Source organism: Paramormyrops kingsleyae, chromosome 15 (genome assembly GCF_048594095.1).
Source record: "Paramormyrops kingsleyae isolate MSU_618 chromosome 15, PKINGS_0.4, whole genome shotgun sequence".
NCBI classification, from domain to species: Eukaryota; Metazoa; Chordata; class Actinopteri; order Osteoglossiformes; family Mormyridae; genus Paramormyrops; species Paramormyrops kingsleyae.
This window is the reverse complement of record NC_132811.1, coordinates 6,022,528-6,047,014: the sequence shown is the minus strand read 5'-3', so window position 1 is coordinate 6,047,014 and position 24,487 is coordinate 6,022,528. Positions and strand designations below refer to the sequence as shown.

The following is a 24,487-nucleotide window of genomic DNA, read 5'->3' as shown; positions in this document are numbered from 1 at the left end:
CAGAGGCAGAGAGAGCAGGCGAAGGCCGCAGAGGCAGAGAGAGCAGGCGAAGGCCGCAGAGGCAGAGAGAGCAGGCGAAGGCCGCAGAGGCAGGGCAGTGATAGCCTAATGGTTCAGGATGAAACCTTGTAATTGAAAGATCGCTGGTTTGAATCCCTGACTAGCAAAGCACCACTGAGGTACCCTGAGCAAGGTACCGCCCCCAAGCCCTGCTCCCAGGGTGCTGAGTTAGTTGCCCCCTGCTATTTCACATATGGGTTAAATGAAGAAGACACATTTCAGTGCTGTGGTGTGTCAGCAATGAAACTAATCACTTAGATGCAGAGCCAAAGCAGTGATGTTGCTCGATGGGCCACCATACCTCTTTCATTTTCCGTGTAAGTAACCTCCGAAGAAATATTTCACGCCACGTCACTTGTCAGGGCCAAAGCGGCGGATTCTTATGCCTAGGCCCCTACCCTCTGCCTCTGACAGACCACCCGCATTCACCTGAGATCGGACCGCCTCTGACAGACCGCCCGCATTCACCTGAGATCGGACCGCCTCTGACAGACCGCCCGCATTCACCTGAGATCGGACCGAGCTCATCCCACGAGTGCTACTGCAGCTCCGACCAAGTACAGATCCGATTATAATCGGATAGAGCGAGAAATGCCCCTCACACCGGCCATTGATCTGCCTCTGACAGGTCAATATTTTCACCAGGGACATAAAAACCGGACTAGAAGGTGGGTGGTGGGGGCCCGTGGCCGGGGGCCAATGGGGGTGGGCCTTTCTACCCTAGTAACTTCCTCTCTACAAAAGCCTTAGTGGTTACGCTGTTTAAACTATTAAGATTGCAGCGGGATGTGTGTTCAGGAAAGGTTCTGTTATCCTACTGGGGCTTCCTTTACTCATTTGTGCAGATTAAAATTCTGCTCCTGTTTTCACTGAAGATCTTTGTTTGAATCTGCCACTCTGCTCCTTTGCATTGTGTATTTTCTATTTCATATCAAACGCAAAGCAACACCCAGATACCGGTGTATGGAGAGGAACTGACCCTAATGTTTAGGCATGAGACCCTGCCCATCCATCTATCCATTCATCCATCTGTCTGCGGTCCGTTCATCTAACCATCCATGCATCTTCCTTAAGCTCTTTTCCAGCACAAGGTCACAGTTAACTCAAAGCCCACTTCAGGACAGCACAGCGCACAAGGTAGGCAAGACACTGAACAGGATGGCAGGTGTGTGAGCACAGTGATCATCGATTTTTTTTTCCTGAAGGTTGCAGGTTTTAATCCCAGGAAGGGCTATAAGCTGGTGCACTTGGAAAGGTACTATAATTCTCCCAATTTTATTCGGTGATAGACCAGGCTCTAGAAATCAGCAAAGAGTGAAATTGAAAATGCATGTACCTCAAATAAATGATAAAACTAATTTGATGTGTGTTTGTGATTTGATCCCAAACTCAATATTTGCAGCAATGTGTTGCAGCCTAAAAATGTATGATAACCCAGAAACAGACAACTGGGAATTCATGTGAAATACATGTAGGGTGGTTCATTTTCATTTGATGATTAAAAAATAGATACATGATACAACAAATTATTATTATTTCCGCAAGGACATCATCTTATGGCTGTCAATCAAGAGAGTAAGTCCACAGCAGCTGAGGTGGCAGGATTTAGCAAGGAATGAACCAACAAAGCGGACACAGGCGGCACAGCTAATACAACCATTCTGGGCACAGCAGGCACAGCTGGCAAACCTACAGCAGGCACAACCGACACAGTCGGCACAGCTGACACAACAATCCTGGGCATAGCCAGAACATCCACAGCAGACACAACTGGCACACCTACAGCAGGCACAGCTAACACAACCATCCTGGGCACAGCTGGCAAACCTACAGCAGGTACAACCGGCACACCCACAGCGGGCACAACCAGCACACCCACAGTGGGCACAGCTGGCACACCTAAAGCAGGCACAGCTAACAAAACCATCATGGGCACAGCTGACACATCCACAGCTGGCACATCCACAGCGGGCACAGCTAACAAAACCATCATGGGCACAGCTGGCACACCTAAAGCAGGCACAGCCAACAAAACCATCATGGGCACAGCTGGCACATGCACAGCTGGCACACCCACAGCGGGCACAGCTGGCACACCTAAAGCAGGCACAGCTAACAAAACCATCATGGGCACAGCTGGCACACCTAAAGCAGGCACAGCCAACAAAACCATCATGGGCACAGCTGGCACACCTAAAGCAGGCACAGCCAACAAAACCATCATGGGCACAGCTGACACATCCACAGCTGGCACATCCACAGCGGGCACAGCTAACAAAACCATCATGGGCACAGCTGGCACACCTAAAGCAGGCACAGCTAACAAAACCATCATGGGCACAGCTGACACATCCACAGCTGGCACATCCACAGCGGGCACAGCTAACAAAACCATCATGGGCACAGCTGGCACACCTAAAGCAGGCACAGCCAACAAAACCATCATGGGCACAGCTGGCACATGCACAGCTGGCACACCCACAGCGGGCACACCTAAAGCAGGCACAGCTAACAAAACCATCATGGGCACAGCTGGCACACCTAAAGCAGGCACAGCCAACAAAACCATCATGGGCACAGCTGGCACACCTAAAGCAGGCACAGCCAACAAAACCATCATGGGCACAGCTGGCACATCCACAGCTGGCACATCCACAGCTGGCACACTCACAGCAGGCACAGCTAACAAGACCGTCATGAGCACAGCTGGCACATCCACAGCTGGCACACCCACAGCAGGCACAGCCGGCACAGCTAACAAAACCATCATGTGCACAGCATGCACAACCTGCATATTCACAGTGGGAACTGCCGGCATATCCAAAGCAGGCACAGCCACCACATTCCGAGTGGGAACAGCTGGCACCTTCACAGTGGGAACAGCCGGTTCGTCCACAGCCGGCATATCCACAACGGGAACAGCCGGCACCTCCATCTATCCATCTTTCATAAGCACTTGCCCAGTACATTGTTGCAGTGAGGTTGGCATCTATCCCAGGAAACTCTGAATGCTGGTCCTTGCATTGTCAATGTTGTCCTTTCCCAAATGAATTTTCTCCGTAGCTTAAAATGGTATGTTAATTTGATATCTGTGAATTAGCTAAGAGCACTTTGTGCTCGAGATCCAGACAGATCCAGAACGTGTGGCCTGCCTATTAACGTGTGACCAGCAAAAACATTTCATGGTGTTTGAATGCTCTAACAGCTCAGCCGTTTATATGTACAAAGGACCTCATCTGATGCTATATTACAACATTAACTTTCATTAAACAGTAATTGTACTCACATCGCGACAACAGTCAGTCAGATGGGTATGTCCCCCTGGTGCAATCACAGGTCACCAATGATAACAAAGAGCCAAACAGAGCCTGCTGTGGGACGTAAAGGATGTCAGTATCACAAACGACCTCAATGTGAGGAGACTGCATGACCTCCAAGTGCTCTGGCTGCCTCCCATGGCCCAAAGGCATGCAACCGGCATCCATAACCTACCCGCATTAAGTGTGGGATTGTTTGTGAGTGTGTATCCTACACTTGCATCCTATTCCCTACCTTGTGCCTAATGCAGGTCTCAGACCCAGAATGGATGGATGGATGGACGGATGGAAGGTAGGTAAGGATTTTCACAGAATAAACAATACAGGTGCTCCTTGCAAAAATTTACCATGCATGAGAATCATCTCCATCACGCCATTTACCCATTTTCCACCACGCCAATTATCTATTCTTCGTCACACTAGTTACCCATTCTCCATCATGCCGGTCACACATTGTCCAACACGCTAGTTACCCATTCTCCGACACGCCGGTTACCCATTCTCCATCAACCTTCTCATTCTTTTTTTCTTGAGTTGTTCCATAAATTACAAGGCAATCACACACTAAATACCCACCAATTAAATGTGAATCCATCTAACATATACAGCATCAATGCATTATTAAATAATATTAATTTTGCATTACAACATTACAGATGAATAAAACATTATGGGTGAAGGGAAGAGGCTGGATGGTTCAGCTGCCCTATTAATTCTGATTAAGTTGTCAGTCATCCTGCACAGGGTGAGCCAGATGAAAAGAAAATTATAATAATAAATGAGGAGCCGAGAGAAAAAAGGCAGAAAGCCTCACTAGCGAGAAAGCTTAAGGCGCTACTGAAGCTAAGGCGCTACTGAAGCTAAGGCGCTACTGAAGCTAAGGCGCTAGCGAGGCTAAGGCACTAGCGAAGCTAAGGCACTAGCGAGGCTAAGGCACTACTGAAGCTAAGGCGCTATTGAAGCTAAGGCGCTAGCGAGGCTAAGGCACTACTAAAGCTAAGGCACTAGCGAGGCTAAGGCACTACTGAAGCTAAGGCGCTATTGAAGCTAAGGCGCTAGTGAGGCTAAGGCACTACTGAAGCTAAGGCGCTACTGAAGCTAAGGCACTAGAGAGGCTAAGGCACTACTGAAGCTAAGGCGCTACTGAAGCTAAGGCGCTAGCGAGGCTAAGGCACTAATGAAGCTAAGGCGCTACTGAAGCTAAGGTGCTAGCGAGGCTAAGGCACTACTGAAGCTAAGGCACTACTGAAGCTAAAGCGCTACTGAAGCTAAGGCGCTACTGAAGCTAAGGCGCTAACCAGCACCCGCTCAGTGCCTCGCAGGCTTTGTCGTCCTTTCACTACATGTCTTGTAGGTTAGTGTAATTTATTTGGGAAGTGAGATTTGTAATGAAAATGAGCCTGAAAAGGAAACCATCGCCAACTGTCACATAAACTATATTTTAATAACACTGATCAGTGGTGTCCAATGTGTCAGATTATAGTACAGTGGTTTACTATAGACAAATAATTGTTATGTGGTATATTCTTATCTAAGTAAATAGAAATTGTTAACAAAATCACCTGAAATTATCATCATGATTCATATTATACAACAGTGTAGTGGGTCACCAGGTTGTTTCACACCTCCAGGGTTGTGGGTTCAAATCCTGCCTCTGCTATATGTGTGTGTGTGTGTGTGTGTGTGTGTGTGTGTGTGTGTGTGTGTGTGTGTGTGTGTGGACTGTCTGTCAGGGAGCTCGGAGGGAGCAAAAACATGGACCGACTGTGGGTCCCTGAGGACCGGGTTGGGAGACGCTGGGCTAGCCCATGCAGAGACTTCCACTTGGGTGCACAGCTCTGACTGAAGTGGGACACTAAAGATGCACCCATCCATCAGCCTTATCCAGGTCAGGGTCGCCGTGGAGAAGCTAAATGCTTTGGCCAATCATAACGCCAGACTGCCTTTTGTAAGTATCTGCTCTGGTTACCATCCTTTCATGCCTCCCATGTACGGTGTTGATTAAAGAGGCCCCTTAAAGTAGTAAATAAAAGAATGGGCAGCGTATGGGGGGGGGGGGGGGGGGGGGGGGGGGGGGGCAGGGGGAGCAACATCATAGTGATGTTTTTGGCATGTGCCAAAAGAATTTAGTCATTTTGGCTTAATTATTTACTTTGGCATAGATGGTACCTTTGAGGCCGATGTTCAAAGGCCGTTTTGTCCACTGAAGACTTGTCTAGAGTGACGTCAGGACTACGCCCAGAGCAGCTTCAGAGCGCATCCGCGGCCGGGTGTTTCATGAGAGGAGGGGAACGTGCACCTAAGGCCACAGGAGCCCCCACCCTCGGCCGCTAAACAAAGCCGTTATCCTCCAGTGCCTGCCAGGGAGGGGGCCGCCTGGCCTGGGTCTCCCCTCTTCCAAGAGATCAGGCTAATCATCAAAAAGATATTTGCGGTTTCTAATCGGCATCCATGGATCTGTTACCCTGGTGAGTCTTTACCAAGCGTTCCGGCACGCATACAGTACCTACTGAGATACATTTCACAATCTGAAGAAGCGGGATTAGCATATTAATTAGCCGTCGGCCAGGCCGCTGACGTGGAGCGACGTGAACAAACTGCAGCCACGCTGTGCTCTCAGTCTGTCTGTCACTTCCCAGCCGGTAGGTACTGGGCGGGAGAAAATAAAAAAACAAATGAACAGACAAACAAAGGCGACGCCCCCCCCCCCTCCCCCCACCCCGGTCGCCACAGAACCCGGATACGGGCAGATGATCTATATTTAACGGGCGGTAACATAAAGCGGCCCCGTGTGGCGGCACCCGGCGTTTGTAGGCTGCGCTTCAGGGAAGCCTGGCGGGTTCTCCGCGCGCGTAATCCCGAGGGGGAGAGCGGCCGGTACCCACTGATGTGGGGATGAGGGGAATGAGAGCAAGAGAGAAATAAACAGGGAGGCGAGTGAGGGAGGCGGCGGAAGTATGGGAGCACAGCGGTTAAAATAGAAGGGAGGCGCGGGCATGCAGAGGATGCGTCGCAAATTAAATGCACAACAGCACATGCGCTTGATGTTTATTTTAATACGTTTCAATGCGGCTTCCACTGTCAGCGGCTTTCTCTTCGTGTCTGGGGTTACGACTTGGATACTGCTGACTCAGAGTAATCCCTAAAACAAAATGTTTCTGTTCCTTTAAACCGTGTCCCACGCAGAGAGTAAGTAGGTCACTTAAAGTGCCCCTTAAACAGCTCTTCACGCTTGGTTTCAGTCCTGTAGCAGAGACCGCCGTGGCACGTCTGTTTGCTTCAGAACCACGGACAGCGGCCTTGCCAGTCTCCGCGTACGATTTTAGCTTTTGAAATGTCAATTTGACTCATTGGGCCTTGTCAAATGCTGTTCCTTTCTGCATCTCCATCCCGTGTGGCCGTGACGCTCACTGATATGTCGTGTGAGTAACGTCATGCTGGTAGCTGGCTCCGCAAAGCGCTCCACTCACTTCCCAGGGAACAGGAGCACTTTCCACACGAACTATATGGAGCCACGTTATCTACATTTATACAAACGGTCCCATTTAAGGGAAGCGGGTCGATCCGGACATGGAAGTCAGACGGATACTCGAGGATACAGTGGGGAATTAAAATCTGAAGTTTTACCAAACACACAGTCAGCTGGGAATGTGGCTAAAAATAGAATGAAATTAATAAACAAACACCACGTGTAAAAAAAATGGGATCTGGAGATGAACACTTAAGCAACCATCTGTTTAAAATTAAATCCCAAGGTGGTTTTTGAGACTGTAAATGACTGCATACAAACACACACACACACACACACACATACACACACACACACACACACACTCACGTTGGCCTTTCTATCTTTGTGGGGACTCACCATTCATTTCTACCCAGCCCTAACCTTAACCATAAGTAACCAAACGAAGTATAAGACTTTTGGCATTTTCAGTTTTTTGATTGCAGTCACGGATTTTTATAAAATTGTGTTTCTCCTTGTGGAGACCAGAAAGGTGATCCCCACAATGTCAAAATAACAGGTTTTTATCACATCCAGGTGTAATATATACATAACCCACACACACACACACACACACACACACACACAAACACACACACACACACAGCTGAAGAACAACAAAGACAAATACCTTGGAGCCCCCAAATTCCACTCTTACCCTCACACAGAATATGAGATCTTCGCTGTCCTGCCTAAATACACAGCCTTGGCATGGTGTCCATCATCTGCGAAAAACTACAGCTCATACCTTCGACAGGCTCTTCTATTTCCCTTCTACAGTCGAACCTCTGGAGTAGCTCCCAAATGACCCAAAGTACGTCTATGAGTGCCCATATCAGGCTTTGCCACCCAGAATTCCAAAAAGAGAAAAGATACTGTTTTATTCCATCTCCAGAGCAAACAGTAAGAGAGATTACTCATTTTTCTTTAAAAAAGAATTTCTCAGATACTTTTTCCAGACTGACTCATACTGAAATCCAGTAAATGCTATTGTTCAGCAGCATTGTTCAGAGTTAATTGCTTTATTTGTAAGATTTATAATAGAGGGGGCTTATTTGCTGTGCGGGATGAGAGCAGTGCTTCACGGCAGACAGAAAACCAGGCACCAGCTCACCTGCTACCACGCACCTCCCCCCCCGCAGGTAGCCCCCGCCATTAAGGCACCTCCCCCCCCGCAGGTAGCCCCCGCCATTAAGGCACCTCCACTACCTCATCGCCGTCTGGCCCACGGAGACCTCGACATCAGCCTCTGCTCTCGGGCCAAATTAAGCCACTTAAATCTGTTCTATGATCTTAATTCGGTACACCTGAGCTTAATTAAACACACCCTGTCTGCCGGATGGGGTTTAGGTGCCGCTAATTAGGCATGCGGGGAAATGCCCGTGGACAGCCTGCTCGCGGCCTGCCAGGCCGAGGGCGATCGGCTGGTGCTGGGACAATATGCTTCCGTCTGTGTGGGGGGGCAGGGTGGGGAGGGTGAAAACGTTTCAAGTCGGTCCAGCTTGTGATGTCCAGAGCGCTGGATACTGAGATTGTGCGTAATCTGTTTTGCGGGAACAAAGCGGCTTTGGGTGGCAGAACATTACCACACCCCCGGTGCATCATGGGAAACGGGGGAGGGCGGTTTTATATCTAAATCACAGTTTAACATCTTTGGGGTCTGGTGATCCGTGTCGCCCATCCATCTCTGCACTCGGGATACAGAACTCAGCTGCTTTGAGCAATATGGTGATTAATATGTACTGTTTGGATCTGTTTTTTTTTTTAAATAACACCATATATCCTCAAGTTTATTTATCTTAAATCCCATGGGGTGACAAAAGAACACGATTACCATGGTCACGCTGTTTTTATTTATTGTGCTTCTCAACGAGGAGGAAATTTTGAAATGTTTCCTGAAAGCGGCTCTCGCGTAAACAGAGAGAGCGAGTTTTTTCCGTCCGGTTCGGACGCCGTTTCAAAACCCCGTCTTCAGTAGTTCGGAAGGCAGGAGACAATCCCCCCCACTCCCCCGGGACACAGCACGGAGCCTGGGGAGTGTTTTATCATCTTCCTTAATGTGACATAATGTGGTCGCCGTCACATCAAACGGCGGCACGTCCCAGCTCGACGCGAAGAGCCCTAACAGCAGCTGAGCACAGCCCAGCCCCCCAGACGCCTCGCCTGCCTCTTATTTAGAGACGCCCAGATAGCGCATCATCAAAGACCCCCATCCCAGCTGCGGCCCCCGCCATCGCACCCCCCACGTGAGGTCCCCATTAAAAGGTGTTTTTCTTACAAAAGATTCCAAGCCGCACGGCGAGATGTCATCTTGCCGAAGGTCCCCGGCCTCCGCCTCAGCAGCCTTTGGTACTGCCTGCTCCATCGCCTCTTACACGCGAACGGTGGCCCTGCGATCCGACACGCGAATAGTGGCCCTGCGATCCGACACGCGAATAGTGGCCCTGCGATCCGACACGCGAATAGTGGCCCTGCGATCCGACACGCGAACGGTGACCCTGCGATCCGACACGCGAATAGTGGCCCTGCGATCCGACACGCGAATAGTGGCCCTGCGATCCGACACGCGAACGGTGGCCCTGCGATCCGACACGCAAATAGTGGCCCTGCGATCCGACATGCGAACGGTGGCCCTGCGATCTGACACGCGAACGGTGGCCCTGCGATCTGACACGCGAACGGTGGCCCTGCGATCCGACACGCGAACGGTGGCCCTGCGATCCGACACGCGAACGGTGGCCCTGCGATCCGACACGCGAACGGTGGCCCTGCGATCCGACACGCGAACGGTGGCCCTGCGATCCGACACGCGAACGGTGGCCCTGCGATCCGACACGCGAGCAGTGGCCCTGCGATCCGACACGTGAACAGTGGCCCTGCAATCCGACACGCGCCACGTCACTGCACACAAGCGGTTGCAGTAGCATCACCCTCACAGATCTAGGTTTTGACTCATTACATCCACCAGGACGTCCACTGCCTTATCCCCTGTGCTACAACCCAGTACTAGGAAGTAGGAAGCAGTAGGAAGATGGATGGATGGATGGATGGATGGATATAGACGTATATTTTTCAAAACCACCACATGGTGCATTGCGCCCCCTCCAGCCAGCCAAGCTTAAACATTTCACTGCACTTATTAAGCACAAAAACATTTCACTGCACTTATGTATTAAGCACAGAATGCAGTGAAGCGGCAGTGTGGATCGTCAAAGGCCCTTGGGTGCAGCACTCAGGCACAGCCTGGAATAACCCCAAGGACCGCAGAGCCCTGGGGGCTTTAACTCCAGATCCCCCGCGATAAATCTGACGCCGCCCGACGCCGGCCATTCATTCGGCGCAGGCAAAGTGCTTTTAGATGTGTCTGAGGATGTGAAGGACCTTTATTGCCTTGTTGATGGCTTCTCATTTGTCCTGGTGTAAAGTTAGTTATATCTGTCAGCCGCACGGCGATGGGGTCGGCAGGGAGGCAGCGCTAGGGCTCATTGACTTGGCAAACGCGGCTTGTTAGCGGCACCGTGATCGAGGGAGGGGGGTCTGGAGCGACTTGGGGGGGGAGCACCTCCCACACCCCAAATCGGGGAGGGGCGGATAAACACTGGGGTTCTGTGTGGTCCTCTGAGGAACAAAGGGGAACAGCAGCCGTGCTGCACCATCATCGTGACAGACGGACCAAACAAACCTAGTAAATAAACAGCCAAACCCTCCCCCAGCCCCCAAAACCCCGTATCCCTAATGGATCGTGTGCTATTCCATCCCATCACTTGCTCGTGTTACCATGGTAACCACCCAGCGGGTCCATTACCGTGGAGGTGTCACGGAAGACGACTCAATCCGGACACGTTAGCGGCTCCCTGGTGCAGCTACAGGAACAGCGGCACCCCAGAGAACCCGGGGGGGGGGGGGGGCTATCCAGTCGCGTTCCGCTGCCGCTTTACCGTCGCTCATTCCCGTGTCACCTGACTCACCCCAGATCTCTTTGTGTCATGCCAGCACTGCCATCTCCTAGTTCCGTCATCCTCATGCGGGTCAAATTTTTTGGTTGTGGCCACCTGGGGGCGCTGTACGATCTGATCCCACCTCCTTCCCCCAGGGTGTTCCGTGGGAGGAGCCTGGTGCCAAACGAAGCGGCCTGTCCTCTCTGCGGAGCCCATTCCACCCCCTCGCCTTTTAGTACGGTTCCAGTCGGGTGACGTTGAACAGAACCCTGCGGCCTGCTATGTCTCAGAAACCCAGGCATGGCGTCGCGATCTCTCTGAGCCATGGGTCAGCCGGCCGCTGCGGTGAGAGCCGAGAGCCCCTTCCCCAGCAGGGGGCTCACCACGTCACCCCTCTACCCCCTTGTAGTCCAGACCAAAACCCGACGGCCTGAATCTGCGAGATCCGTGAGCGTCCAACGTAGCCATCATTTAGGACTGAGCATTTCGTATTTGCCGGGGAAAAAAATCACCAGCGATATCCAGATCACTCTTCACGATAAATAATTGAAATGTTTCCACTGCAGACCATTCAGAGAAAGTCTCTGTCCACCATCAGTTCAGGAATCTAGGTCCAATGACCAGTGATACTGCACTTATTTTAGATTTTTTTGTTTTATTTTTTACATATTTCTATCTGCTGACTACTACACTGTAATAGATAAACAGTTACAGGTGAAAATGGATGACAGATGTATGAATTTCTTTCCGTGTGTGTTTTGCTGTTGTTTTATTTATTTATTTATTCATTTATTTATTTAACAAAGATGGCTATAAACAGAATGGATCGACCGAATAGTTTCCCTGAAAGCCCTCAGCTCTCTGAAAAATGTCTTACTGGGAGGCGAACCCATTTGCTGCCCTGGCGATGTGTGGGGGCAGCGTAGGGGACCCGGGCCCCTGGACCACAGCCTGTATATAACAGGCACGCAGGCGCTGGCCCACGGTTCAAATCGGACAGAGGGCCGCCCATCTGAAGGTATGGCAGGCTCAGCCGGCCGCCAAATTCTGGGTCACTGCCACCCGCCCCTCCCAGGACGCGTCGGATTTTGTCTTTGACCCAATCAGCCTGGGTGGGAAGGGACGTTGGGCCCGCCCCCACCCCAACACCTGTCAATCAAGCTGAACTCATCGTGTCCCCCCCCAGCAGGTGATGCATTGAATCAGCCCTTATTTCTGCTGACAAATGTTCCGCGTGGCCCCCGCCGTCTGTGACCAGGCTGGATCTGCCTCTTGGAGGGGGTGTGGCAAGGGCGGGTTCCTCAGCTCCAGGGGACGGCTGTGTCAACACAGCTCGCTGTTCCGGGCCCTCAGAGTGACCCTGCCATTCCCCCCCCCATCCTTCCTCGCTCCACCTGTCCTCCATCCTCATTTTCTTCCTCTGGCAGAAACAAAGAGCGGAGAGAAGACGAGGCGTCCCACCGTGAAAGGCAGGGCTTAGGGGGTGACGCTCGGTGGCATCCGGAGCCCCAAGCACGTGACGGGCCCTAGGCCCGCACGCGCCGACCTCCGCACACCCGGGAGCCGGCCATACTCGCAGGGAGGCGTGTATCCTTGAACCCGGCCGGGACAGAGAATCGAGCGAGGCTCCACACCGCGAGAGCTCAGCCAGACACACTGGCACGGCGTAACCCAGATCACGACGTCACATGACTCAATTCCACAGACACTGGGCCAGTCTCCAGCCATAACCGCAAATAGGTTAAAGACACTAAAAATACGAAGCATTAATAATTCATTTTTTTTTCCCAACCTGTACCCCAGAAAAAATAGCACACGCAAAACGGCTAAACAGGCAGGTTTGGTAGATTACTCCATATCAGATCCCGGCCACTCCATCCCCTGACCCACAATCCTCTGCTGCCAGAGTTACGCTCTGAAGCAGAGTGGTTTGACCTCCTGGGTCAGCTCGGCCAACAACCTCGAGACAATTAATAGCACTTTAATTTATAAGCTCCGCCGTTTACTGCAGTGCCTTACGTTCTCTATCAATGGTCAAGAGAGGCTGTTCGCCCCTGGTTTAGGGAAAGTAAAAAATAAAAAAAAAAATCACACAGGCCGCGATAGTGGACGGATCTCGAGCGGAAGCCGACAAATGAGCCTCTGCTCCTAGCAGCGTTCGGCGAGTCAACTGAACATCATTAGACAAGTCAAAGTAAAAATAAGTTAAAGCAATGCAGATTTAAAAGGCCCCTTAATCTGTGAGTGGCCCCGCCTTTACCCGTGACCCTATTCCATCCCCCGAGGCACGGCTGACAAATTTAGCGTTGATATTGTTTTTCCTTCAGCGCCCCGGCTTGTAAAAGCGGCCGTAAACTGCAAAGCCAGCTCCACGCTAAACACCACAAAGCCCTTGAGATGGGAGGCAGTGTCTAAATATGTGGCTAACCCAGTAGAAACAAAAAAAGGAGGGAAAAAAAAAAAGGCGTAACAATTTACCTTATTTATTCTTGCCTATTTCTAGAGGCTGCTGGGGGGGGGGGGGGGCTGTGTGCATTCCGCTCCCCCCGGAGTGCTCCTGTGCAGCGGCTCCTTACGGTGCACATTATGCTCCGGTGCCATTTCACACACCCCCGCCCCCGCCCCCGCCCCCACCCCGCGCGTGTGGGCTCTGAAGCTGTACTAATTCTTCCCGACTCCAGCCCTGCCTGAAGTGGGTAGGGGCTCCGACGGGTGCCGACGACGGCGGCGCGGTGAGACGTCCAGCCACGGCGACGTCCGCCTCTGCCCCGCCCCCCCCCCTGTCATAGCAGCCATGACACGCCACGGCAGGACGGGTGTTCCGTTGGCCCGGGCCGCGGACGCAAACCCATCACAACAGCGTGATCCCCAAACGCACGCAGTTAATCCGTTAATCAGCCTTCGACGGAGCACGAGTGCACAAACCTTTTTACATTCGTGAAACGGGGATCGTACCCCCCCCCCCCCCCCTGCTGCTCATGACCCTCCAATACTCTTCTCCTCAATCCTGCCCCCCTCCCCCCCCCCCCGTATTCCCAATTGTTGTCCTTCGATTAACCGCGTTCAGGTTCCTGCTTTGTGCTGTTTATCTGAAATCCTCGGCGTCTGCAAAGTCAAGAGATGCCGGAGTGGAGGTGTTTGGGGGCTGCTGTGGAGACACGGATGTCAGTGTGATTCCCCTTAAAGAAAAGCACAGACACAGCAGAGTGCTGTAATACCCGCCCATCGAAACGCTTACGAAGCACAGGGCTGCAGGGCAGGAGGTGTGGAACCAGGGTAGGGCGGCGTGTACGGGATGCCAGTCCAGTGCAGGCCACACACACACACACACACTAAGGGCAATTTAGCGATGACTATCACACGCTTCTACAGCATAAGACTAGATGCTCTTACAGAAAGTGCTATCTCATGAATATTGGTGGGTAAATTTACGCATTTTTTTTTTTAAGTGGCACTGTGCTTGGTGCACCACTGACGTACAGTATGCACTTACGAATTCAGCACTTCCTTCTTGCTTAACAAACAATGTACGGCTGTCACTTCAGCTGCCCCCCGCTTGCCCCGGAAGATTCCACGTGAAGCAGGTTTATTCGCGAGAAACCCGTCAAATGTATTCATATTTATTCACCTGACTAAAGAGGGGAAAGAGGCTCCCCTCACTGCTGACCTTCTCTACCTTTCAGCCATCGTCTACCCCCCCCCCATCCCGCCGTCTCTCCCATTACCCTCAGGGCAAAATTCTAACAAACCGCCCCCCCTCCCCCCGCCCCCGGCAGCAAGACCTTCGTTTTGCCAGCCACCGATTGGTTTCCCACCAGCATCTCCCCCCCCCCCCAAACCAACAGGCTTAAATTATTCAGGCTTTGTGCCAGCTTGCTCTCTTACGAGGAGGCTCTGGGATTGCAAACCCCCCCCCCCCCCCATGGACAGTGGGGTTCTGTGGCAGGACCTCCTCGCTACAAGGTCAACCCTGCGGGCCTGTTGTGGGAAGGGGCAGCCACGCATATGTGTGTGTGTGTGTGTGTGAGAGAGAGAGAGACACTCGCAGAGAGGTAAACACACACTCTAAGCGCACAAAGGACACGGCACGGTGTCTCATTCCCAGCTCCATCATTTCATCTGCCTCCATCCCGCCGCCGCGGATCTCGGTCATTACGGCCGCTGACGCCCCTTAAGCAAATCGTATAAATCAGAGTCGGGAAAAAGGCGATCGGCGATTCATTCCGGGGATTCATTTCTGCATCCTGTAAAGAGAGAAGGGGGCTGTTGTTTATACAACCAGCGCTTATGCATTTTTTAAAGGAGATTATTTCATGCTTGGGAAGGATGATGGGAAGGCGGGGGGGAGGCTCGCCGAAAAGGTGTCCTGGCAATGCGTGACGCACGAGACCAGAAGGAGGCGCCGCTGAGCGCTGAGGTGTCGATCACATGCGATGGACGATCATTTGGCAACCCTTGTTAATTAAACACCCTCTTCCTACCTCCCGTCAGTGGGAAACATGGTCCTCGCCAGCGTGGTGCTGCATTATAGGGGCGCTGCATTATAGGGGCGCTGCATTATAGGGGCGCTGCATTATAGCGGCGCTGCATTATAGCAGTACGGCTCTATGTTATTTGCTGAAAATCACAGCGGCTGGTGCACGTTAATTTGAAGGCGGCACACAGCTGCGGAATCAAATGCGAAGCGTGGCAAACAGATAACAGGCCGGCGACAGAACGGGCTGTAATCACAATCAGTCGCCGCCTACAGAAGAGCCACACGCACACCACCTGATTGCGACCGGCTGGCCTGAAGTGCCATCACATGGGACCACACGGGGACCTCAGCACGACACAGAGGCAGCTTTCCACCTTCGTGTGTGTGAGTGTGAGAGAGAGAGAGAGAGTGACAGAGAGAGTGAGTGTCAGAGACAGATAGAGTGAGTGTAAGAGAGAGAGACAGAGTAGAGTGAGTGTGAGAGAGAGAGACAGAGAGTGAGAGAGTGACAGAGAAAGAGTGTGAGAGAGAGACAGAGTGAGTGTAAGAGAGAGACAGAGTGAGTGTGAGAGAGAGAGTGAGTGACAGAGAAAGAGTGAGTGTGAGAGAGAGACAGAGTGAGTGTAAGAGAGAGATAGAGTGAGTGTAAGAGAGAGAGACAGAGTGAGTGTGAGAGAGACAGAGAGTGAGAGTGACAGAGAAAGAGTGAGTGTGAGAGAGAGACAGAGTGAGTGTAAGAGAGAGAGAGAGAGAGAGAGATGGTGGCTCTGAGACTATGGCCTCATCTCCAGGGCTGGGGGTTCAATCCTCACCCTTGCTCATATCATAGTGGGTTTTCATCCATCCATCCATTTTCAATACCCACATGTGCTGTGCAGGGTTGTGGGGGTCTAGAGCTCATCCTGGAAGTTACAGGCACAAGGCAGGGTCGGCTTTCCGTCCTGCAATCCAGAAACACGTAGCTTGGCGTCTCGTGTCTCCATGCTGCCAGTCTTTTAGGTTCGTGTGTCTCCTGCGATGCCTTGCACTTCCTGAGATAGACTGCAGGATAACTAATACTAGGCAGGCCTGGTAATAGATAAGCAGTTATGGGAACAGCTGGTATTATGCGCGCACACACACACACACACACACACACCATAGAAAATGCTGCTAAGCATTTTTTGAATGCCCATTGGCTCTGACAGCGACGAATAAACACCTCACATCATCGTCACTGTCATCGGCGCTCAACTTCGCACTCGTGTGTGTGTGGGCAGGCCCAGTGAGAAGCTCGCCACACCTGCTCCAGAACGTTCCATCGCCGTTCTGAGCAGAGGTAGTCCCATCTGAGTTAAACCCAGAGTGAGCACCGGCCCCCCACCTCGGGGGCTTGGGGGAGGGGGGTCAGCAGGGAAGGAGTTAATGACAAAAACTCGGCCGTTAATAACTCATAACTCCCCCCCCCCCGGAAACCCTAGTTTACATTAATTACACCGTAGCCTCTGGCAAACTGCATATCAAGCGGTATTTCACAAACAAACAACTGGCATGGCTACTTACCGTCAGCAGCAAGCGATGGGGGGGCGTTTGCGTGAGATTTAGGGGCCAGTGGCAGGCGGGAGGCTTTCTTGCCATGGAGGAGAGGGAGGGGTGAGCTACTGCGATCACATCTCCACTAAAAACACACATACACACACACGACAACACAAACACACCCAGACGGGCACCCAACACATTCCACACTGTGACAACATAGTTCCTAGGGGCCAACACTGGAGATCCCCAGTGCGTCAAAGAGCAAAGACTGCACGCTGGTCATCTATAAATCCACCTTCACAGGTAGCGATTAGCGTAAATCGTACAGTAGCTTTTCCCAAAAACCCCTACAAACCAGGCACCTGATTCATTGTACAGCTCAACAAATAAGCACAAATCAATGAACAGCACGATTGTAATTGTACCATTAAAACTACATCTTATGGGAACGCTCGTAAAAGACTTTTTACATATCGCATTCATCAGACGGCAATTCGTTAGCAGTTCACGGCGGTAAACGGGAAATTTGCGGCAGTCATCGGTCAGTGCCGCCTGGTAATCGGTCGTTATGCCAGCATGACGGGGACAAGGCAGTGGGTGAAGAAAGAGAGACCCGGGTATCCCAGGGGCTGTGAGATGCCGGCCCGGGGCTGACGGCTAGCCGTAACTCAGACACGGGGACAGCTCCTCGCAGCAGGGTAGCCCGCTCAACGCCGCACGCTCTCAGAAAGCCTCCTGGCCTAGTTAAGGAACGGCGGCCTGCAAGATCTCTGCCGAGAGTGGGGGCGGCTATGGTTTAATTCTCACAGCCCCCCCTGGAGCAGTGACGAGGGAGCGGATTCTCACTCACGTCTGCAGCCGGATGGTTCCGGCTTGTGTGCGCCGCCCCGCACATTTGGCAGGCGAGCACAAACGTGCGCGTGAAGCTGGGGAACGTGAGAGCCGCTCCCCGGCAGCACGTGACGCTGCCCAACCACCAAATGGCGCTTGTTCTCCAGCCTCGTGGCCGCCCGCTGTCCGCTAGGGTCCGCCGACGGCCTTGACCCTTCACCCTCTGCTTCCCAACCCGGTGACGTTCGCTCCCCGAGGTTGGTGGGGGCAAGCGATTGGTCCTTCGGCTGAATCTGAGAGCTGTGAGGACCCCCCCCCCCCCCCAAAAGTATCACTAACCTGCTAGGCCACAGCCCGACCATGAATATATATCTACTGGCGTTCTTTCAAAGGCCCTGCCTTCAATTCCTCTTGCTCCCTCTCTCTCAAATTCAAACCATCTTCATGGGAAAAGGCCCCAAAGACTGAAGCCTGGCAAATTCAAAAGCATGAAAGGAGTGACTCTCCCCCCAAAAAACCCACCCGCCTGTTTATTTTTCAAAAGCAGGCCTCATCTGAACGGAGCACACTTCTAACCCTCACAGCTTTGTTCCTGTCCGCTAGCCCCCTATCCTGGGGAGGGGGGGGGGGGGGGGTAATGTCTCAGCCCTAGTGGCCGTCTCCGCCGTGAGAAATGTGCTTATCACTCACCTTCCCCCCACCCGCCCACAAACGTTAAATAGCTCTAGACCGGACAACATCGACTAGCCTTTTCAAAGGAAAAGCTGGTTTTAATAATAATGCAAAGGATAATTGGAATGGCATTTGAGGCTGCCGTCCGCTAAGCTCGCAGAGTGTGTGTAATCAATGCTTCATTGCATGTGGCCTTCCCTGGGGGGGGCACGGCCGCTCCAAACTCAGGCGCGGAGAAAAGGCTAGATTATCGACCCCATCGTTTTCCAAATGTTTCATCGCCGGCATTAGGATGAGCGGGTGGCGCGGCGGGTGCCGGCCGGGGGGGCCGGGGGGCCCGGGAGGCGGTGCTGGGTGCAGACTTACCCCTGGCAGCGTCTTCTGTTCGTGGAGGGCATTCTGGGCCTTAATGGCAGACTCGCGTGCGCAGTAGGTAAGGAACGCACAGCCTGTAAGACAGAACAGAGTCAGAGGATTGAAGAGTGACGTCTCCCAACCACCTGACCAGACCGGGCACGAGAACACGGGTCACGCCGGGCACCATTGGGCTCCCTGCACCCGCGCTAGGGACGTTCCCAGCACACCGGTCTGCAGGTGCCCCAGGACGGGGGGGGGGGGGTTTGCTAAATTATAGCAGAAACTGAGCCTTTCTGAAGGGAGTGAAGACAACAGTAAATCGGGGGGGGGGGATGGGGGACAGATGCAGGACACGAGGGTGACGACCCACGGAAACGTGCAGGAGCTCCATATTGCAAGACCGTCACTCAAAGCTGTCAGCTACAAAGCCACCTCAGGTACCGTTATATCCAGGAGAGATGGGGGGGGGGGGGGGAGAGACAAAGAGGACAGAGAGGCAGACAGAGCAGCCCGGCAGACCACCCCGGCAGACCACCCCCAGCCTGCACCAAGCCAAGTACAGTGCCAGGCTGCCCAATGGCCTCTCTTCAGTGGCAGATCTGTTTGCCACCCCACCGATAAGGATGTCACCGCAAAGTCCCATCGCCATGTCGCATTACTAGCTAAAAGGGTCTCGAAGTGAATTTCAACAGCATAAGAGACGAGTGCTTGTGTTTTAAAATGCAGGTATTACAAATAAATACCGATGAAATCCACAGAAGGTCTCTCTTTGAAGACGTCTGCCAGCTGTTTCATTAACACGCACTACCACGTCAGATATATTAGTCAACATTTAGCCAGCGGTAAACATTCTCTTAGTCTTCCAGGCCCCAAATTGCCTCATATGCACCTTACAAACTGCGTCTTGCTACTTGGTCAGCATGCTGCTCGAGAGTTGGTAGTCACTGGGCACTGCGTTATTGTTAGACCTGTTAAAACCCGTTCAGAGAAGAAATGAAGCGACTTTACATGCATACGGTGATTCTCCACTCAGATGGTATGATTATGCTTCTGCATGAAGCCAGCGGTTTCAGTCGTTTACTGCAGCGCAGGAAGCTCAGTCTCTGTGGGGCCCTCTTCAAACTACCCAGCTAGTTAGTCCATGATAGATTCACAGAGACCACGAACCCTCCACGCTGCTGGTAATGAGGCAGATGTGCATTGTTTCAGAGCGAGCATTTGCTTCCTGTGCGCTAACTACCTACCGCCGCGCTCCTGGGCAGACTCGCCTTCAGGTGTTTCAGCTCTTCCCCGGCACACGCGGCGGGGGATGAAATATTTCGAGCAGTTGGCTCAGCCGCTGTGAAAACTCGCACGTGCGTCACGTGACCCTGCCGTCCACCTCGACTCCGCCCCTCAGACCCTTTTCGGCGTCAGACTACCAAAAGCTTCCTGAGGATGAGGTTTGGAATCTGCCAAAATCCCGCATCGGCGCTATCGTGAGGGCAGATTTAAAACTTCTCATGGACTTGTGTACGCAGGATTACTCCATCAGCTAAGAGAGCGATCTTTCACCTTTATTACCCAGGCTGTTCATTAAAATGATCCACCTTTCTGTTCATAACATGACGTCACCCTTAGGAGCGTTCCACAGTGCTTTTAATTACACTGAATGTTTGATTTTATTTTCCAAACAGTAGGTAGTCTTGCATTAGCCTAATCAATATCCCTACAACATTTGAACTCTTTAATAAACCTTGATCTTACTAAGTCTCTGCAGGTGCCCAGTCTTGCCTGAAGAGAGGAAAGGCTTTGGTAGGATTGACATATCGATCTGCGCTATACACTCCTTACTGCAGTCTTGCCCTCTAGCTATGGCAGGTGACGGATCCGCCTGGGGTCGTGACCTCACAGACGTTCCGTCACGCCATTGGGGTCACGGTTCATAACCCTGCCCCCCTTATTCCCTGTGGACCCACAGGAGTATCCAGAAGCACAGGCCCGCGAGAAAAAACACACGCAGCCGCATGTCACCGTCTTATCGTCGAGGTTAATCAAACACATGCGCCGAGCCTTTAAATCATGCGTAATGTGCGTCGCGGTATATCTAATTACACGTATTTCCCACACAGCACGAGAGACCTCAGGTCCTGTAGAAAAATAAAATCATTAAATAAGTAAGAGATAATTATCTAGTACAGGCTAGTACAAGTTTAGCCAGCTGAACAGCGCAGTTGCTGCATTACCTTGCTGTAATCAGGTCTGTATCGCTGGAAGTATGATAAGGAATCGCACATTTCTGGTGTTAAATGTATTTTTAGTTAGTGTGAAGCTTGTGATTCACATCGCCGCCTTTAAAAAGTATTAGCTGCTTACACTGCATCTAATGTCAGGAAATAACAGCACTTTGGAGATAATGACAGTACAGAGAGGGCTGTAGAAGCACTACAGTGCTAGTTATTGAACACAAGTGTTTACAGCTTAACTAGCAGCCCGTGTTGGGTATTCCCTGCATAGTGCCCTGTGTTTCCTGGAACAGACTCCAGACTTTGTGCTCGATAAGCTCTTTTGGAAAATGGATGGATGGATGGATGGATGTTTACAGCTGGCTACATGTTGGCCAAAATGAAAATGGTGTTTTCTCAGTCAGCCGGTCCTCACAGGTCTTGCAGTAGTTTGGGAGGGGGGTCAGTCTGGCACGCCTCTCCCGCGGCGTCCTCCCCCCTCGGCCACCTGCTCCTCCGCGGTCCGCCGGCCCCAGGCTCTGCCGGGCGGCATCACGCGCGCCAGCGTGCGGCAGAAGCCCCCCCCCCCCCCCCGAGCCGGCGCTCCGGCTCGTGTTCTCCGCGCCATGACAGAGCCCCTCTCTGTCTCCGTCTTTTCCAGCGATAAAGAAACGTTAAAATGAGCCGTCTTGGCAGGGATTTCGCGAGAAAAGACATCCGTTACAGGCGGCTTGCTGCCGCGTTTATGAATTATGCGGACTTAAGAAATAAAAACACTGCATGATGAAATCATTTGAAATACTCAAAAAAAAAATCCAAACCTGAACTGCTGATGGAGCATTAATTTAAATGTGATCTGTATAATTTATATACCGCTTCGGTTGATATGCACCCAAATAGCTTTCTCTCGCACACTTACGGCAAGGCCTCGACCTAATTTCCTTCGCCTCGTAGTCTTTTCCCACAAGCTGCTACCTTAACTAGAGCAGTAAAACAAGCTCTTTGTATCAGGTTAGCGGGACACTTCGACGCGTAGCTAAGCCCTTAGAACGGTGACACGGCCAGTAATTAAAGAGACCTAACCCTGCCTGCTACTTTCGTCTGACAACCTCCATTTGCTTGGGTTAATTACTCCAGACAAGAATCTGTGTTCCTAGCGCCAGAGAGCCGGAGTTGTCTGGTTCAGCACTTTTGGCCCGGATCTGAAAAGTGCGGGTAAATCCTGCTGACCGTAGGGGTCCAGCTGTCAGGCTATGACCAAGTCCCTCACTCTCCCAGCCTCAGCAGTAATGCAAAGGACCTCTCCTGCGCTCCGCCGCCTCCGCCACCCGTCCCTCATTCGGCCCCCCAGCCCCCAACGGGGCCGGCGCCGGTGTAATGAGAAAGTGTGAACTTCCCCTTCCCGTGGCATTTACGTCCCTCCCGAAACTGTGAAGGTGGCAGAAATGGGGCCAGGGTTGGCACCGTCCGACCCGTTTCCCCCCACACCTCATTTGCACTCCGTGTAAAATGTCATTCTGGAGGGTAGATTACTAGCTTACTTCATTTCCTGCCGGATGGCTTGAGGGAGATGGGGACCTTCCCAGGGCTCTGTGCCGAGACACACGCCGTCAGTGTCCAGGCCGGGCGAATATTACCTGAGACCAGGATCGCCGTGGCATCAGCGTAGCATCGCTCGCTTCGTATGAAGTTATCAAACCCGTCTAATGGCTAATTTATCGTTGCATCGCCGATCGCTCGCCGATGTGCACCTGATCATTCAACTATTCGAAAGTACAAAATTCAAGCCATGTTTGAGAAAGAGGGTTTTTCACGCCAGTTTTCTCAGTAACACTCTTTTTACACTCTTTTTCCATTCCTGTGTAATTACTTTACAATTGCTCCTGCAACAGTAACACAACTTTAGCGGAGCTTGTAAACCATAAGATGAAGCTCTTTAAAACCCGTGTATGGCCACTCTCCGCACCCAAAGCTAAGGGTGACAGCGTGCAGAGCACACTCCAGTCACGCTCAGAGATATCCCCCAGCCATATTTTCAGAGGGGGAGGCCATAATTGATTCGTTTGCACCCATGCGTGTCCAAGGGAACAAAAATCTGGCAAATCACGCATCTATAAGAATTACAATTAGCAGGAAACCGGCTGGCCTTTGAGGCCGTGTGAGTCACAGAGACGATAATGATGAACATGGTTTTGTGGCACGAAGCTGTGAAGCACAGAAAATGTGGCCAAGCCGAGTCCATTGAGCGCATCGGTAGCATTTTCAGTGATTAATGGATATTTCGCTACACAGACTCCAGGCAGGAAAAAACAAATACACAACACCGCAACACCATGTCTCTGAATGAATCAGCTTACACTGATGCACACGGGCGCATGTGAATTTGCAGGTTGTATGGTGAGTAACACGGTGATTCTGAACAGAGACAGAAGTGAGTAACTACTACAGAGTCCCAAAGCACCTGCGTTGTGTACACGAGCTTCTGCATGCTTACCGCTAACGCTGAAAATGTAAATAACTTTTTCCTTTTTTTCTGCTGCCAACTGGCAGGTCTTAAAGATGAGGTTTCACATACACATTCCCGGGGGATTCCCAGGAGAACCGTAACGGGGGGTGAATTTCTATCAGCTGGAGGACGAAGGGAATAAACCTGCCAATCTGCATTGAAATTTAGTTATCAATCAATGATCAGTTTTCCCCACATGTGCCACAGAATTACAGGCAAGATATACAGCCTGAATCAAAGGCCTCCTTTGTCTGGTACTGTCAAAATAAATACGGAAGCACACAATATACCAGATGTTATACCATCCACTGTACAGTGCTCCCAGTATTTACATTCTCTCTCACTGGCCACTGCAGTCACTCTGAGGTGGTTATATTATTTACTATATAGAATCAATAGAACTGCCTACAGTAGTGCATGTTGGATACATTGGTTTTTAATTAATCACGTTAGTAGGTAAAGGTATAGTTTCCATTAGGGGGAAGTTAATACGATAAAATAGTCAATTATCACGTATCAATTTATTCATTTGCCCGGTAGCTCTTATCCAACGTAGAGTCACAATGAGCCTGGAGCCTATTGGAGACACCGGAGTCAAAAGCAGGGAGTTCTTCCAGCACAGGGTATGCAAAACCACTCATTTATCTGAAACACACGTCTGGACTGGGAACCCTAACATATGGGCAATATGGGCACTCCACACACAAAGAGCATGCAGGAGCAGACAATCAAAGCCCACAGCCTGGAGGCATGAGGCCACAGAGCTACCTTGTGAGGCATCGCTGCCCCCCCTATTGACTGAGTGACCCTTAATTAGGATCTGCTAGAGAATTGCGAATGAACAAGCACCTGCACGTGCACTAAAGACAATAGTATCAAAGTGATGTTACCACTATAGCCATTGTTCAGTGTAATTTACTGATCTATGTGAATGGCAAAGAAATTGGGAAAGAACCGAGTTTGATTAGCTTGCCTAAATTATTCAAATGACAACTGGAACGATTTTACAATCATGCGGTTTATCATTGAGGGCTGAAATGGCTTTTTCGGTGAATAACGCAAGCATTTTGCCAGGGAAATATTTCTCCTTTCAGAGAAG

The 24,487-nt window shown here is 51.5% G+C and overlaps 1 protein-coding gene across 11 annotated transcripts in view; it reads right to left on the bottom strand.

Moving 5' to 3' along the window:
* Positions 1–24,487, bottom strand: part of celf5a (cugbp, Elav-like family member 5a) — a 142,061-nt gene that overhangs the window by 102,980 nt on the left and 14,594 nt on the right. For all 11 annotated transcript variants that reach the window (XM_072699722.1, XM_072699725.1, XM_072699728.1 and 8 more), the window contains exon 2: positions 18,688–18,770. In XM_072699722.1, coding sequence (XP_072555823.1) covers positions 18,688–18,770 — 83 coding nt within the window. The remainder of the gene's footprint in view (positions 1–18,687; positions 18,771–24,487) is intronic.